The 15,987-nt window shown below is 40.8% G+C and overlaps 1 protein-coding gene across 1 annotated transcript; it reads left to right on the top strand.

The window, feature by feature from the left end:
• The first annotated feature begins 5,482 nt into the window (after window positions 1-5,482).
• LOC124059805 (probable G-protein coupled receptor 149) lies at window positions 5,483-15,987 on the top strand. Its single transcript, XM_046390180.1, has 5 exons — window positions 5,483-6,813; window positions 8,406-8,586; window positions 8,710-9,212; window positions 12,947-13,090; window positions 13,945-15,987. The coding sequence occupies exons 1-5, from the start codon at window positions 5,845-5,847 to the stop codon at window positions 14,455-14,457; spliced, it is 2,310 nt and encodes a 769-aa protein (XP_046246136.1). The 5' UTR covers window positions 5,483-5,844; the 3' UTR covers window positions 14,458-15,987.

Below are 15,987 nucleotides of genomic sequence, written 5' to 3'. Positions count from 1 at the left end.
TCAACCAGAACAGAGGTGATGGTGGAAAGACAAATCAAGACAGTTCTGGTTAGTTTTATGTATTTAATTTTTGTCTAGTTTGAGTAAAGTGTGTTCTAGTTACGAGTTAACAAGACAAATAAGCTTGTCATAGTTTGATTGAAAAGAGAAACCTCCAGAAGAGCTTCTCTGACACCAAAAAGTGTGCCATTCTTCCAGCAGATATCCCCTCATCTGGTCTTTGGATTATGCAGGCGGAGACTGCTCATTGCATGTTGGTAAAAAGAAATTACCCACAGTTGTGTGCTTATCTGGGCTGAGATATTCTCCATTGATCTTCATCATGTTCATACCCACCAAATCATGCAGTGACCACTCTGTCTTTCTGTATTTGTTTGTTATTCTACTCATTTAATCAGTTTTTCTTTGTTACTTTTCTTTGTTAAAAACATATTATTGTGCAGGGGGCCATGGCTTGCAAATGACATTAATTTCCTCCTCATTTTCACAAGCCTTATTTCTAACAGTGGCATGACAGTTATTTCAGCCTAATGATGAGGGAAAGTCTTTTGCAAATGCAAATCAGCTCAACTCTGCGCTAAACTAAATCTCCGAAAAAATTTGAAAAGCTCAAACAGATGTTGTTCCTTGCTTGTAAAGTGTTACCTGTTATAACTTCAGCTTAGCTGAATTTGCATTAAAGTATTTGCGGGAGGTGCACACTGAAAAGTCATTTCTGTGGGTGCTGTTACTGTTGGATATTTCCCCACTCTTTCTCCTCCTCAAACTTTTTTTTTTTGTTTTTATCAAAAATCATCATGACTAAGCAGGATGTGTGGTACAGTTTGGTCCACCAATGAGGATGTGACCTCTCTAACCTCTCCCATAATACACCAATAGTCACTTTTGCAACTCTTTTGCAAAATATATAAAACAAATAACCAAACTGGACTTTAGTATGTGTGTGGATTCCTGGAGGGGGAGAGAGAAGGAGCAGAAGGCTAAAGGTGCTTATGCATGACCATAAACTCCACTCAGTGTTTCTGTGGACATCACTTTCTGACAGTCAGCTTGAAATCGCACACACACACACACACACACACACACATATACACACACAGAGAAAACAAATTCTATCATTTTGTTAACTTTTTCTGTTTCTGAATACATTTTAAGTAAGGCCATCGGACACACCGCCTCATGTTTTATGGATTGTAGCTGTCAGCTCTCGATGTGCACAAAGATGTGCGCTCACTCTCACACACACACATACTTTCACAGAAGTCATCAGTTACTTATCCTACAGGTGCAAGCAGAATTGTGCACATTTATGGGCAAACACACACCTGTGCATTTAAGTATTCATGCCCAAATGTATGGTTAAATGACTCTGAATTTTGTGCTTGAGTTATGCATTTCGGATATGTACGTACACCTGTGAAATGAAATGTTTTCATTTAGCTGTGAATTTTTGAAATTTTAATAATCATTGGCTTATTTAGATTTATTAAGACTCTGGGTAAGACGACCTTTGTTGTGTCAGCAATCTCTTTCTCCCCTTACACTTTCTGTCTTTATCTTTACTGTCTCCACCAGCCAAAGGCAAAAATGCCAAAACAGTCTTTAAAGTCCACTTTAATGTACAATATATTTCAAACACTGCTTTAAAATCAAGGTCTGATTCACACAGTTTATTTCATGCAACATTTTTTATTTTCTTGAAGTTTCATTAATGTTTGACATTCTGTTTTACGTGCAAAAGTATAACCGTTTTGACATACTGTATACACATGATATTTGAACTTGTGCTGCAAGAGTCTTTAAGAAATAAGGTTTTTGTCATGCCACTAAAATGTGCTCTAAACTGTTTTGTTTTGGTTTTTCTTTTCTCCATGAATAATTTACAGCTCCTGTTTCTGCTTCCCACAGTATCACACCATATGCTGCGCAGCCTAATGGACGTTCAACACACCAAATATACAACACAATATCTCAGTTGTCCCTGAGAGAGAACATCCCAACTTTAGGCTGCACAAACTGGCAGATGCACAGCCCCCATATCTATGGCTTACTGACTAAAGTTGTTATGACTGATGCATTTGCACACAGCTGTTTATGTTCACATGCAGCAGACCCAGAGGCACATTAGCATTCAGTGTGATGTCTGTGTTCCTATAATGAATTTAAGTCTAATATTCACTCTCCTTTTAGCTCTGTTTTGGACTCCACTGACTCACAAATAACACACCTTGCTCTAGATAGTTTTGATCCAGCAGTGTTTGGCCCCGGGCTGGTGGTGTATGGTCGATTATTCAGGGTTATCGATGGGAGCGGAGGATCAATGAGACTCAAACACAAAGAGTTTCAGCATTACGAGAGATGCTTGTCTCATGTTAAAGAGTTGTTTGATTCGATGTTGTGTTTTTAGCACTGTGTTCTTTTTTTTTCCCCTAATGAGTATATTTTGGCTGTCAACGTCAGTCTAATTCTAAAAGCAGGAATTTAAGTACCCCTAAGATCGCTGTAAACAGGATCTCATCAGAGAGTTAAGGGCTGAATCATCATGAACGCATGACACAAACAATTCCTCCACCTTTTCACATTCAGTTTTGCTTCTCTTTTTTATGCAAATATAATCATCCATTCTGTTTCTGTCTCTGTGTATCTCTGTGTCAAGTGCTGCTTCATCCATGTTTGATGTGACTTGGGGTAATGACGCACTTAGACTCAAGCTGTGTTTGTGTGTGTGTTCGTGTGTGTTTGCGAGTGAGTGTGTGCAGGTGCGGGTGAATTTGTGTTTGCTGGGAGACGCACAGGTGTTAGGGAGGTGCTAGAGCAGTTCTGCCCTTTAAAATTTCAAAGTTTGCTGTACCAAATTTAAGATGCACCAGCAGAGGCCAGTAAGCAACAGAGTAATGGCAGCTGCAGATATATGAGCATATGTACAACACAGCACATTATGAATGTACTTGAAGGGTATTTATACAACATATTACAGTCATCTATCATTGATCAGCTGCTTCCATTTCATAGTCCAGATGAGTTGCGGCAGAGACACAGTAAGGTTTTATTTCCCAGCATTCCTATCGTTTCATTTTCCTTTGTAAGCCAATATTACAAAATGAATGATTTATTAGATGATGTGTGTTACTCTCAAATCAAACCCTCGCTTCATTAGTTTGAATGTAATTTTGTTTGGTTCCATGAGAGTCCATTAAATGTTTATTGAAGCAGACACAGCAATGAAAGCAGACACCATAATGAAAATGTCAGGATTTAGCAAAACACCTTTAACACAAGAACAATATCGGTGATCGCAACAGGCCTCCTTTCACAGATTTAATGTGCCATAACCTTCTACAAAGATCTAAAAGGGATGGAAAATTCTGTTACGGTTTATCAAACAGGTTTGCACAGGGTAAACTCTGTTTATTGTCAGGGTAACATGTATCAGCTGGCAGAAACATTTGGATGCGTGTCAGTCTGCAGATAGAGAAATATATTCCTTTGATCTAATTTTACTTAGTGGTGTGTGGGTATTGTGGGTACCGTGCTGCAGTGCTTCTTTCTGGAAATCTGCTGTTGACCATCAATGTCTCGAATTTTACCATTTCAACAGGACAAGTCTAAGAACTATTCAGAGGGCTTTTATTTTATGCCTTAGGCTTACAGCTATGGCTAACTTTTCCAGGTATGGCAAATTTAAGATTAAAATTTAATATAGGGTCCCACAATGACAGTACACATCTACACTACATTTTCTAATCATAAGAACTTCATACTTTCATATGGTACATTTTTTGTAGCTATGTTGTCTCTTCCTCTCCAGCAATTTATTCTCAGTGTTTCCTCTATGATGCATTGTGGTTTCACAGAATTCTTCTCATTTTTTTCCAGTAGATCCCTTTTGATTATGGTTGTGCTATTCTTCATCAATGAAAACAGAGCTGCACTCTCACCTTGTACAGGCTCACGTTTTTCACATGCACACATGTACAAACTGCTGTATCCAGTATGCACAAACACACAGACAAAGTAGGTCACCTTGATGTGTGACGCTGAGCTCAGCTGGTGTATCTGTTTGTGTGTGTGGGTGTGTGTGTTAATGCACCTTTGTGTATTGTGTTTTTTCCTCTTATGTTCCTCTCTGTGTCCTCGTGGCCCCAGAGAGAGTTTAGTCATTAGACTGGCTGTAAGTCACTTAGTCCAAACTCTAATTCAATTGCAAGACCTGAAGTCAGCTGCACTTACAGTCTTGTTTGCATTCACATCAATATATGTTGCATATAGACTGAAAGGTGTGAGCATGCACAGATACTGATATCATACAGTGAGTGAGAACACGATGGGGGGATTTAATAAATAAGCTTGGGCTGTCATCGTGCAGGTTTCATGTGAGCATTTACATAACAGGCACGAGTCCAAAAATCTATCTCCACTGATATACAGAGCACTGCTGCTCATGGAGTATTATTTCTGTCTATGGAATGTTGCGAGGCTAAATGAACACCCATGAACCATCTAAACAAACTGACTAGTCCTTCAGCCTGAAAATCCTTGAACACCACAGGGACGGATAAGACAAGGCCACTTCCACAGGGTATAGAACTTACGCACAGATAAAGACATGGACAAACACACACACACACCTACACGCACAGGCTGCTCTTCCACACCAGCCACAGGGCCACACATCGTTTAATTGGGGTTTTTGTCTCGCTGGTTGCATCTACCAATGTTGTCCCTCTAGCCCACTTTAATACTGTATCTAATAAGACTGTTTTAATTACAACCTAGTCATTCAATAAATTACCATTTAACACCAGGTCTCTGGTGACAAATAGGATTAATATGATTTCCGGTACACGGTGTCCATTTGGATGAGTCAAGCAAGGACAGCTTTCTCTTCACTGCCATGAACTTGTCCTTTGTCTTCTTGTCTCATGCTGGACTCTGATAGTATTATGGCACACAGGACTAAATACAGAGAGACATCTATTCACTTACAGCAAACTGGCCTTACTCTGTTTCCAGTCTTGCTCAGAGAGCATCCAGCCTACATGGTTACAAGATACCACTCAAATCTTAATTTATGCTTCTCTTGTTATTTTAGCATTGAATTTATTTTCCTGACTCCATTAAGCCGACAAGGTTTTGAGAATGGTACAGTGAAATCCTTCTGCTGAAACTGTCTTGCACAAAGCCAGCCAGTGCATTTCGGTTTCCAAATGAAATTAACCACAAAGTGATAGGCCACTTAAACACAAACACAAATTTGCATTGGCTGGAAAAATCTTTAAAACCGTATTCTTTTCTCATTTGTATTCAGTTCTGGTTAAATGTCCCTCACTCAGAGCGGGTTGTGTGTGTGTGTGTGTGTGTGTGTGTGTGAGTGTGTGTTTTTGGGGCGGGGGGGTGTTAGTATTTGGCTTGACCCGAGGAGAGGGTCGTGCCAAATCTCAAATGAAAACGCAGCCTGATGCATCGGACCAGCCTCCTTTTGGCCCAACCCCAAATTACTACCCTGAGAGGAAACGGTGATGACGAAAGCGCGTAAATCGGCAGCTGGAACCAAGAGGTGCTCTGGTTGCGCGGTTTGAACGGTGAACACAAGTGCTTAGCCGGAGGCTCCACATACGAGGGAAGCTTTGGTTACGCGTGCGTTCCCATTTGGATCGGAGAAGGATGTTGCCCCGTGTGTCTCTTATTGTCTTCAGTGTCTGATTTTTTTTTTTTTTTTTTTGAGTTTGAGATGCATCGCGTGTTGTGCCATCCTCTGCAGCGCGGTAAACTTTACAGGCTAATGAGTCACATTTGACCATTTAAAAGTGCCAGTAAAAAGAGGAAGAAGTTTATTCACTGAAAATGTCCACGACGCAACTCATCTCCCCGGCGCCCAACCAGAGCTACCTTTCCACGGCCACCTACGAGAAGACAGACCCCGTGGGGGTGGAGAGGCAAATTCGCCTGCTGCTTTTTGGCTTGTGCGTAACCATCGCCGCCGCTACCTTCGTCGGAGGTGTGTATTCGCTGCTCTCTCTCCTCCGGATGAGGAGAAAAACCTCCTTGTGTCTTATTGTGGCTTCCATGTCGGTGGACGATCTGCTCAGTGTGGTCCCTCTGTCCTTGTTCATGCTCCTGCAGTGGGAGACGGATGGAGGTGGAGGGTCGGGCAGCCTGTGCACTTTATCTGGACTTCTGTACGTGTTTCAGGGTGTTTCGAGCAATATGAAGGCTTGCCTTATAGCAGCCTACACTTTTTATGTCACCAAGAGATTTGGAGTGCTTCAGTCTGTCCGCCGGCCCCTTAGAGTGATGTGGGCCATTGCCGGTGTGTGGGCGGTCAGCCTGGCCGTCAGTGTGTTACCTTTGTGCGGATGGGGCAGCTTTACGCCAGCCTCTCTCGGGTGTTTCCCAGAGAGCGACAGTTTCTACATCCTGCTGCTTTTCTCTTTATATTCCCTGTGTTTCTGCGGCTTGTTGTTTTTCTTTATCCCCCTCACCTACCAGCTGCTGTGCTCCAGAGAACCCCAGAGGACTTTGCTGTACCCAAGCTATCTGGAGATGGCGAGGGGACTGAGTGGCTCTGCTCCCCTCTGTGATCTCCAGTCATTTTCCCGGGACAGCCTGAACAAAAGTTTCGGTGCCTACAACGAGCTGAGTCCAAGTTCTTGCGGGACAGAGCTCAGGGAGAAAGAGGACAGCTGTCTGTCCCCAGTGTCTGTCAACGGGCAGAGGACAGCCGCTGTAGAGGACACACCAGTGGTATTTGCACAAAAACGCTTCTCCATGATCCTGGCTGTTGTCCGAGTTATTTTATGGATGCCAATGATGGTAAGCAGCGTGATAAAAAGCAAATTCAATAGTAGAAGAAGCCAAAATCAACAACACAATAATTTTTTAGAAAATGCTCTGCCAAACCAACAGGCTAGAAATTATTTCCATTTTTTCTGAGACCACTTGAGTTGTTTTGTACTTATTTACAACTTGTTAAAGGCCTTTTAATGTTTTTTTAGTTGGGGTGGTGTGTCATATTTTGAACTTACAGATGTTTCTAGAAAATTCATCAAAGTAGAGTCCATACCACTAGAACTCTCTTATTATAATGGAACAATCTATCACCTGTTTCACCTGTTATTTCAAGAGTGAATCCTAAAAAGGTCTTAAACCTAAAGCTCATTTTCACCTCTACTTAAACTCAGCCATGTTTCTTCTGTGATTCAAGTTCTCAGTGTCAAAGATAAGCAGGCATGTTTGGGTCAACCAACTATTTTAGACTCTTAAAGGGGTACGTTGTTTTGTCTTATGGTGGCAACAAAAAGATGTCAAACAAGCACTCGAAAAGTGCCATCTAACCCATGTGCGGACCTCTAATGTAGCACAAGATTGGTTAACAGTTTAATACCATCCATCCCCAAATCAACCCACCATGTTGCCGTTTGTGCATAGGTTTGAGCTATAGGAGTCTATCATGGACAAACTGAATATGGGATCTTAAGCCAGAATAGAAGAGTGTTATGTTATTAAAATTATTTCATGTGATGAAAAAAGATAAAGTAGAAAGAAAACCTGAATGTCCCTCGATTTTATGATACTGTTTGATGTTTTGAAACCATTTAGAGATCTCATCATAGTTTGTGGTCTCATTAAATTTGCTAAACACTGATACTTAAAAAGGGAGCCAGTGTCCTATTAAATTAACAGTCACTGTAGGCCTTGAGGGCAGTAGTTGGCAGGTTTTACCCAACACCTAAAGGGCAGCATTCATTAGGTTGCCTTGTGAAATACTGTACATGATTACCACACAGCGAGTGCCACTGATACATTTTTTCTCGCTCAAATGACAAAGAAAGAGAGGAATTTTAAGTGAGAAATACTGTGCAGCCAGCTGACAATCGAGAGCAAACAGAACTGGCATTCCAAACATGCCAAAAATCACTGGATGTGATTAATGCAGAAAATGGCAAACAATTTCATGGATGCTCTTCCTATGGACATGTTTTTTTCTTCTGTTTGGTTTGCTAAGAAACAAGCCTAAACAAAGATGGTTTCTCTTAATATATTTATCACTGGAAACCTTGTTTGCATTAACTGGTCTCTCATTTTCTCGGAAACTGTACAAATCAATGTCTGCACAATGCTGAACCTGTTGGGCCACATTGGCTGAGTTGTAAAACAGTATTTCTAAAGGAACACTTTCATTTTATAAAGTTTTAAAGCATTAGAACTCTATAAATTTATTTATAGCATACCCATACACTACAATAGTACAACTCTCATTCTGTATTTGGAGCAAAATATCCCAGTATGGGTGAAGGATCTTTGTAATTCATTTTCATTCATGTGTCTCCCTTCCCCCACTTCCTCATGCATATTGAATCACTGACTCCTCAGTGAATTAATTTCCCCTTCCCCTTCATTCACAGACTTTGGTGCTGGTGCGCCACGCTCTGAATGCACGAAGCTCATCCCTGGAGACTCTGAGTTTCTTTCTCACTCTGCTTGCCCCTGCGGTCACTCCGTTATTCGTGCTGTCTGAGCGCTGGATCCACATGCCATGTGGTTGTTTCATTAACTGCAAACGGGATCCAGCACAGGAACCCTCAGGTAAACCATGTTGTTATAGAATTTACCAACAATGCACCATCAAGTTTCGACATAATGAACCCCTAAATCGTGTACAGGGTACTTTGTTTATTCTGAATTATTCTGAACTGCTTTTATTCGCAGTGATGAAAAGAAGATTTGAGTTCAACCTTTCCTTCCAGCAAGGTTATGGAGTGTACAAGTTGTCGCATGCCACCGTGTCTCATAACAGCCTGCCCCTTGACAAGTCTGCCTATCACAGTCTCTTTAACTGTGATTTCCCGAATACCCGTCTCGATGCACTAGAAAGTGGCGGGCTCTCCAACCTGGGACCCCATTTTGATTTCAGCACCACCCGCCCTGTGGACAGCTCCTCTCATGCAGACCTTCTGTTGGAGGCTGTAGCTGGGGGAGGAGAGGCGCTGGCCGACTGCCCTCCACTCCATCACGAGAACAGCGGAGGTGATGGTGACTTCCGCTGTGCCCCATCGCTGCCCTCTCATCATCTGGAGCAGGACCACAACCTCATTGACACGTCATCTGTATTCGAGGGGACGGAGAGGAGGCTGTCACATGAGGAGTGTCGGAAAATTGAGCTGACAGACTGGGAGTGGTGCAGGAGTAAATCAGAGAGAACACCCAGACAGGTATATTTCTGTCCAGAGTAGTTGATTCACTAGCCTGATGTTGAATCATCAAATTAAGTCATTTAAGTCAATCTATCATTCTGTGGTTTATGGCTGGCATTAATTAATTTTCCACACTCGTACTCTATTGCCTTTCCAAACTGGTCAAACAACTGCTGCTTTCACATGCAACATATGGCCATGTACTCTGGAGATGATCATTTAGAAGAGATTAGTCTATAAATTATAGGGGTTTTCAATCTCCTTCCTTGTGTTTACGTTTTGTTTTAAAGGAAATTAACTCCTGTCTTGTTGCACTGCACCTGTACAGAGAAACAGAGATACAAAGCTGGCAGACTAGGATGCAGCCTTTACAGAAATGTGACTTGAAAGAAGTGTGTGCATATTTGCATGGTTTGTGAATGTCTGCACGTCTGTCTGACTTTCTGTTTGTTGGCCTGTGTCGCTGTGGGTTTCTTCCGCATCTGTGAAGACGCCTTATAATAATCAAGCTGGCAGACTGGGAGCTGCACATGTGATTTAGATAAAATGGTTCAAATCCTCTTCTCCTTTAGCTTCTATCCTCTCCTCTCTCAGCATATCTTAATTTGTGCTAAGCCTCAGTGGATTCTGCCTAATAGAGCAATTGATCAAGATGCTGCATCAGCAGGCAAATAATTTTTTGTGGCAAACATCAGCCACAAACATAAAACCAAATATCCATTCAATGCTGGTCCACAGACCTTCTAAAATCAGAGCTCTCACCAAGAGCCAGTAAATGTATATTTTCAGTTGTTCGATCCTGTAGATGCAAATTCAAAGGGCAATAAGTGTAAACAATTCAAGACATTTTGCTACAGGCACACAAACCACTGCTGCTAATCCATTTTTAATCCATTTCCTTCTTTGTGTTGACATCCCATGCCCTTGTAATACCAGAAGCTTAATTCTCTTTCTGTTTTGTTAGACCCAATTGAATTGTTAAACAAGGACAAAACAGTAAAGGCTTAATGATAAATGTTTCCTGGCCTTAGAGATGCCAGATGCAGATGAGAGCGGAGCCTCACTCTGTTCCAGAGAAACAGCAGAGCAGCCACAGGCATTACCTTTGAAACTGATAGCACAGTAAATGTGACTTTTAGAGCAATGACTCTGTGAGCTTGTTATAGAGTCACAAAATTGAGGCTTGAACAAATGAGGACGCGTGTATGCATACAAACACACGCACACAAACACTTGCACACATTTTATCACTTTTCCTCTCCGTCTACGCTCTATTTTTTAAGTCTGAAATGTTTTCATTTGAAAATCAACAGAGTTTGGAAAATTTGTGGCGCATTCATCTACAGCTTGGTTTTGGTGCTCACTTTGCATCATGTATAAGTCTGAGATGCTCCCTGCCGGCTTGTGTGTGTATGTCCTATGTCTCAGTTTCTTAGCAGCAAACTCCATATATATCCCTTAAGTTTGATTCATCGATTGTGGCCAATATATACTGCATAAATGTACAGTATAAAGTACAATATACAAGTAAATGCCAGTATGTATGCACCATCACACAGTGCATATACAAAAAACAAACAAACAGCTAAGGCAAAAAATATAACGACGTTTTACTTTAAGCAAACACAATAAGACATGAAGATCAAAATTAGCCCACAGACTTTATATAAACACACGCCCAAGCAACACATGAAAGTCAAGCCTAAATAATTTGTGATTTACAACACTTCCTGACTGTGTTTTGTTCCTCGTTAGCAGGCTAGATGTCATTATCCTGTGTCTGTCCTCCTTACTGTCAGCCCTTCTGGCCTTTAGCATCCACCGGGAGAGGTGGAATTAGAGTTTAAAGACATCTTTACCCTCTCTGTGACATTATATTCTCTGTTAGCGAGCACAGAGCTGAGGGCACATTCACAAGCCATCTCCCGGAGGGGAAATGGAGATCTAATGTGCACACAGATGTATGGCACTGAAGCCCATTCACCCTTCTGTGAACACATCCCAAAACTGTAAATAAACATTAAGCTACAAGATGGAAAGATGGAAAATGAAAAAAAAAAAAAAAAAAAAAACAGCTATTGATTTTGAATGGACAGGAAAGTAACACAACCAGAATCAGTACAGTGCAAACATGCCAGGATCTTCAGGCATTAATGACAGACGCCTTACAGTATTGTTACTTTCATAAAATTCACTCTTAAATTTATGTGAAGGAGTGTGGAGTTTACAGCCATGCTAGCAGCTCTGTGAGATTGTACTAAGACGCCGCACTGCTTTGATCTAAATGCTAAATTTAGCATGTCAAAATGCTCACGATGCCAATGCTAACATGCTGATGTTTTTGGAGTTACAATGTCTACCATGTTCATCTTCTTTGTCTAGCGCATTAGCATGCTAAAATTAAGCTCTGAAATTTAATTAGCATTGAACACAAAATGCAGCTGGGACTGTTGGGAATGTTATTAATCTTGCAGATTTTTGGCCACAAATCAAAATTTGATGACACTAGATGAAAAAGGGAATCACTAAAGCAGACAGGAGAATTTGTCCTTGGTGGGACATGAATGTCTGCACAGAATTTCATGGCAATCCATTCAAAGGTTGTTGAGAAAATTCTGTCTGGAGTAAAACAGTCAACATTTAATTTAATTTAATATTTTTTGCTTTCATTCCATTTGTGCGCTGTATATTAAATAATTTAAAGATTTCGAATGTTGCCTATAATGAAAATAAGTAAGTCATGTGAATATACCCATAACACACACATGTACATGCGTACAAACACACACACACACACACAGCCATCCATCAGTGTGGGAAGTACATTGATGAGTTCTAAGCATTATTTGAAATACTTGACAATGTGTTTTCAGCTCAACATTGCGGTCTGGCCCCCTTTCTCTGTGTCTCCCTCTATTCATAATGATGCAAAGACAATAACAGGAACACAGACAGGACAAGAGATTGACATCCTCTTTGTTTCCATTGTGCGTCATAGTCACAATCAGATCATTACATTGAACTAATCTAAATAATTTAGAAGGCATAATGAGACCTGCCACAGTCTCTCCACTGCTGCACCGCAGGATGCTTCTCCTTTCCGCTGTCAGCAATATGCATTTTCTCAAACACATCATGTTGACAGAGGCTCACTTTGATAAACTGAGTGGTAAATTACTCTCTCTGAAAACAATATGAAATAGGTCTGAAAAACATGAAATATGATTAAAAATGTGAGTGATATTAATGACCATATTAATTAAAAAAAAAAACATGGCAAACTGAACCAGAAGAAATGCTAGAATAATGTAATGTAATGCTAGAAGTTTATACATGATGCTTCTGTCATTTAGCTGTGAATCTGTTGGGTCCCTGTTAGATTCTGTAAAGCTCTAATGTCTCATTTCAACAGCAGAGTGGTGTTGGCAGGGCTCTTACATGTAAGCCTCATTAACTTGTGATATAAATGGTTGGTCAACACTTTCATCTTCCTGCCTCTGACATCATGGACACAATCTAAGCTCAATTAGATTGAACAAAGAGAGCAAGATGCAAAAGGACCGTGGCGTGCACTCTTTGAACTTGTTGTCAATGACATGATGAGCAGACAAGATTTAAATTTAATTTATTTTATTTACAACAGCATTCTCAAGTAAGACCTGCCAACTTTAACAATAATAGGTACAGTAAATAAAGATGTTGTGCAGGTGGCGACTTAACTTTTTATCTCTTTTCTTTGGCTCTCCTTGCAGCGGTCGTCAGGCGGTCTGTCAATCCCCCTGTGCGCCTTTCAGGGCACTGTTTCCCTGCAAGCACCCACAGGGAAGACCCTTTCTCTCTCCACCTATGAAGTCAGCAGTGATGGCCTCAAAATCTCCCCCAATAATGCCAAGAAGGTAACAGCCTGCAGTCTCTTTTGCAGAGTTCAATTTCTATAAATTTTAAAAGGAATTATTTTGCATTTTGGGCATTAAGTTTTCTTGCATAAAGTTAGACTGGAAATATGTATGAAACTAGAGTTGGAGGCAGTTAATGTACTTTAGTGTACAAGGGCAGAAAGTATACAGAAGCAGAAATAAACAGCTAGTCTAGGTCAAACTACCATGCATACAAAACACAACTTTTTCTTTTTTGTATTTTAGTATTTTAGTTTAGTTTAGGTTTAAAGAAACAAGATGTACCATGTTAGCTACTGAACTTTAGAGATGAGATTTTGAGCTTTGGACAGAGTCTTGCAAGCTGTGTACCTCTGCTTCCTGCTTCCAATTTCTATGCTAAGCAAAGTTAATGTCCTCCTGGCTCTGGCTTCATCTTTAACACACAAATCTGAAAGTATTGTCAGTCTTCTCATTTAATTTTCAGAAAAAGATAAAAAGCAAGTGAGCTTATTTCCCAAAATGTCAAACTATTCTTAACAATGCAATGATACCAGTTACTATAAATAACAACAATTCTTTCTGCAACTCTACATGTTTTGTAGAGTGGACTTAGTCCCATTTGCATCTGGGGGTGAAGATTAGTGATTTACATGTAGTTAGAATGAATTGGCATTAGAGATAGATTAAGTAGCCTTGTAAAAATGCATGATGATAATATACTGACTGTATATATTTCATTCCTAGATGAAATACGATAAGACTTAAATTGGATTTACTGAATAAAGCAAATATTTTAATATATAGCAAATGCTGAATTACATTTTAATGACATACTTTTTACGAATAAATCCAAAACTCTTTCTGCCTCAAAGGTGGAAGTGTATCGCTCCAAGTCAGTTGGCCACGAGCCCAGTGCAGATGATCCAGGATCAGGAGGCCAGACCGGAGACATGAATGTCAGCAGTGCAGGGATGGGCATGGAGATAGGAATGGGGATGGGTATAGGAGCTGGTGTAGGGGACACCAATGTCAAGATCCACCTCGAGGTTCTGGAGATCTGTGACAATGAGGAGGCCATGGACAGTGTCTCTATCATCTCGAACATCAGCCAGTCCTCCACGCACGCCCGCTCGCCATCGCTGCGTTACTCACGGAGGGAGAATCGCTTTGTCTCCTGCGACCTGGGCGAGACCGCTTCCTACTCTCTGCTCATCCCAAGCGGCGGCAACCCGGAGTCAGAGACCATCAATATCACTATACCTGACACTGTGGAGGCTCATCGGCAGAACAGCCGGCGGCAGACGCAGGAGAGCTCAGGGTATCGTGAGGAGATACAGCTGCTCAATGAGGCTTACCGAAAGCAAGCTGGGGAGAGTGAAGAGTGACATATATACAGGAAAAAAAATAAGTGTTGATTTGGAGGAGGTTGAAAGAGCACCTTTGACAGTGAAAGATGAAAGAGAAATTTCCTAATCCTTCCATGTTTACTTTATTCTGATCACCACACTAATAGAACTGACAGGTGACCCAAATAGAGCTTTAGCTAAAGATAATAATGTCTGTTTTCCTACTCTTCAACTTCCTCTTTAGATAGTATCATAAGAGCACACGCATCACATCTCTTTAGAGTGCATAGAGATAGATTAGTTTATGAAGGAAGCGGGGGAGAGACAGAGCAAAAGGAAAGGGAGGGTAGGAGACAGTAACTGAATTCTAGCAGTGCATCTGTATTCCATGCAAGGCTTTCAACATATGGCAGTCTGTCATTATAAAATAGATACAGCAAGACAGAAATTCACTTAGAAGTGTAAAAAGAGGGAACCAAGGTCCGGTCACGTGTCTAATTCGAATCTGCTCCTGTAGACTACGTCACTGGTGACTCAGCTGTGAGGAGAGAGGTCACCTGACCCGTGTGTGTCTGACTCATCTCAGTGTGTTGTTGTTGTGCATTTTCGTTTGTGAGAAGTAGCCTTGCCCATAAGGATGAGGTTATACATACTGTATGAGAGTAATGGTTTGTGATGTCGAAAAACCCCAAAACATAGTCATATCTTTCCCTTATATGACAGTATTTATTCTACATATATTTCTTTTAGTTACAATGTGTTCAGCGTCTATGTCCATCATGTTTACATAAATTAACGTCGCTACTATCAAATGAGAGAGGCAGACTGCTATCCAGGCAGAAAAATCTAAAACAGGTGGAGAGGAAATTGAAAGGAGAGTCAAGCATTTTGAGATGGAGTGCAAGTGATTACTGAAGAAGGGCGATACTTATGCAGAGCAGTTTTCTGCCTCTGCACGTTCAGTGCAATTTAAATGAGTGACACTGTGCATATTTTACTACAGTATATAGGCAGCATATGAATGTACATTCCAAAGCCACTTAGGGGAATCATCTCTGCCTGCTCAGTTCACTGCCCTTCCAATCAGTGTGCCACAGGGGCCTCTCACTTTCTGTCAAATACATGCATAAATTCAGGACTGGAATAAAATTTACATAGATAGTATTGTGTATCAGAACTGTTTTTTTGAATGGTTACATGGTTACTAAAAAGATGTATCAGAAGCATATAAATCTTTGTTCTCTTTCACAGGTGATATCAGTATGTCAATTCCTTATATGCACATTTATATGTACATGAGTGTGTATATGCAGTAACATAGTAAAATGGGTATTTTAGAGTAACTTTAGAATCTATATTTATTTCAGTTTGTTTCATGTTGGAGTCTTTCGTATATGAGCTGTTTTGTTGCTTGATCTTCAACACAACATCGGCACTTTGTGGACTTCATTTCCAGGCTTTCAAATTGTCCTTTAGCGAGCTCCCTTCATCAGCTGCGACATGTTCCATCCCCCCTGAAGAATGTTTTCATTAAAGATTTATACCAGAAAATTGCCTCCAACAGGATTG

This window comes from Scatophagus argus, chromosome 5, assembly GCF_020382885.2.
Source record: "Scatophagus argus isolate fScaArg1 chromosome 5, fScaArg1.pri, whole genome shotgun sequence".
Lineage (NCBI taxonomy): Eukaryota > Metazoa > Chordata > Actinopteri > Scatophagidae > Scatophagus > Scatophagus argus.
Note: the sequence above shows the minus strand (reverse complement) of the source record. Positions and strands in the feature narration are given on the sequence as shown.

Coding starts and splice junctions, on each gene's coding strand:
- LOC124059805 (XM_046390180.1), top strand. CDS start 5,845: ATGTCCACGACGCAACTCATCTCCCCGGCGCCCAACCAGAGCTACCTT. Junction 6,814..8,405: donor TTTTATGGATGCCAATGATG/GTAAGCAGCGTG, acceptor CTTCATTCACAG/ACTTTGGTGCTGGTGCGCCA. Junction 13,091..13,944: donor CCCCCAATAATGCCAAGAAG/GTAACAGCCTGC, acceptor TCTGCCTCAAAG/GTGGAAGTGTATCGCTCCAA.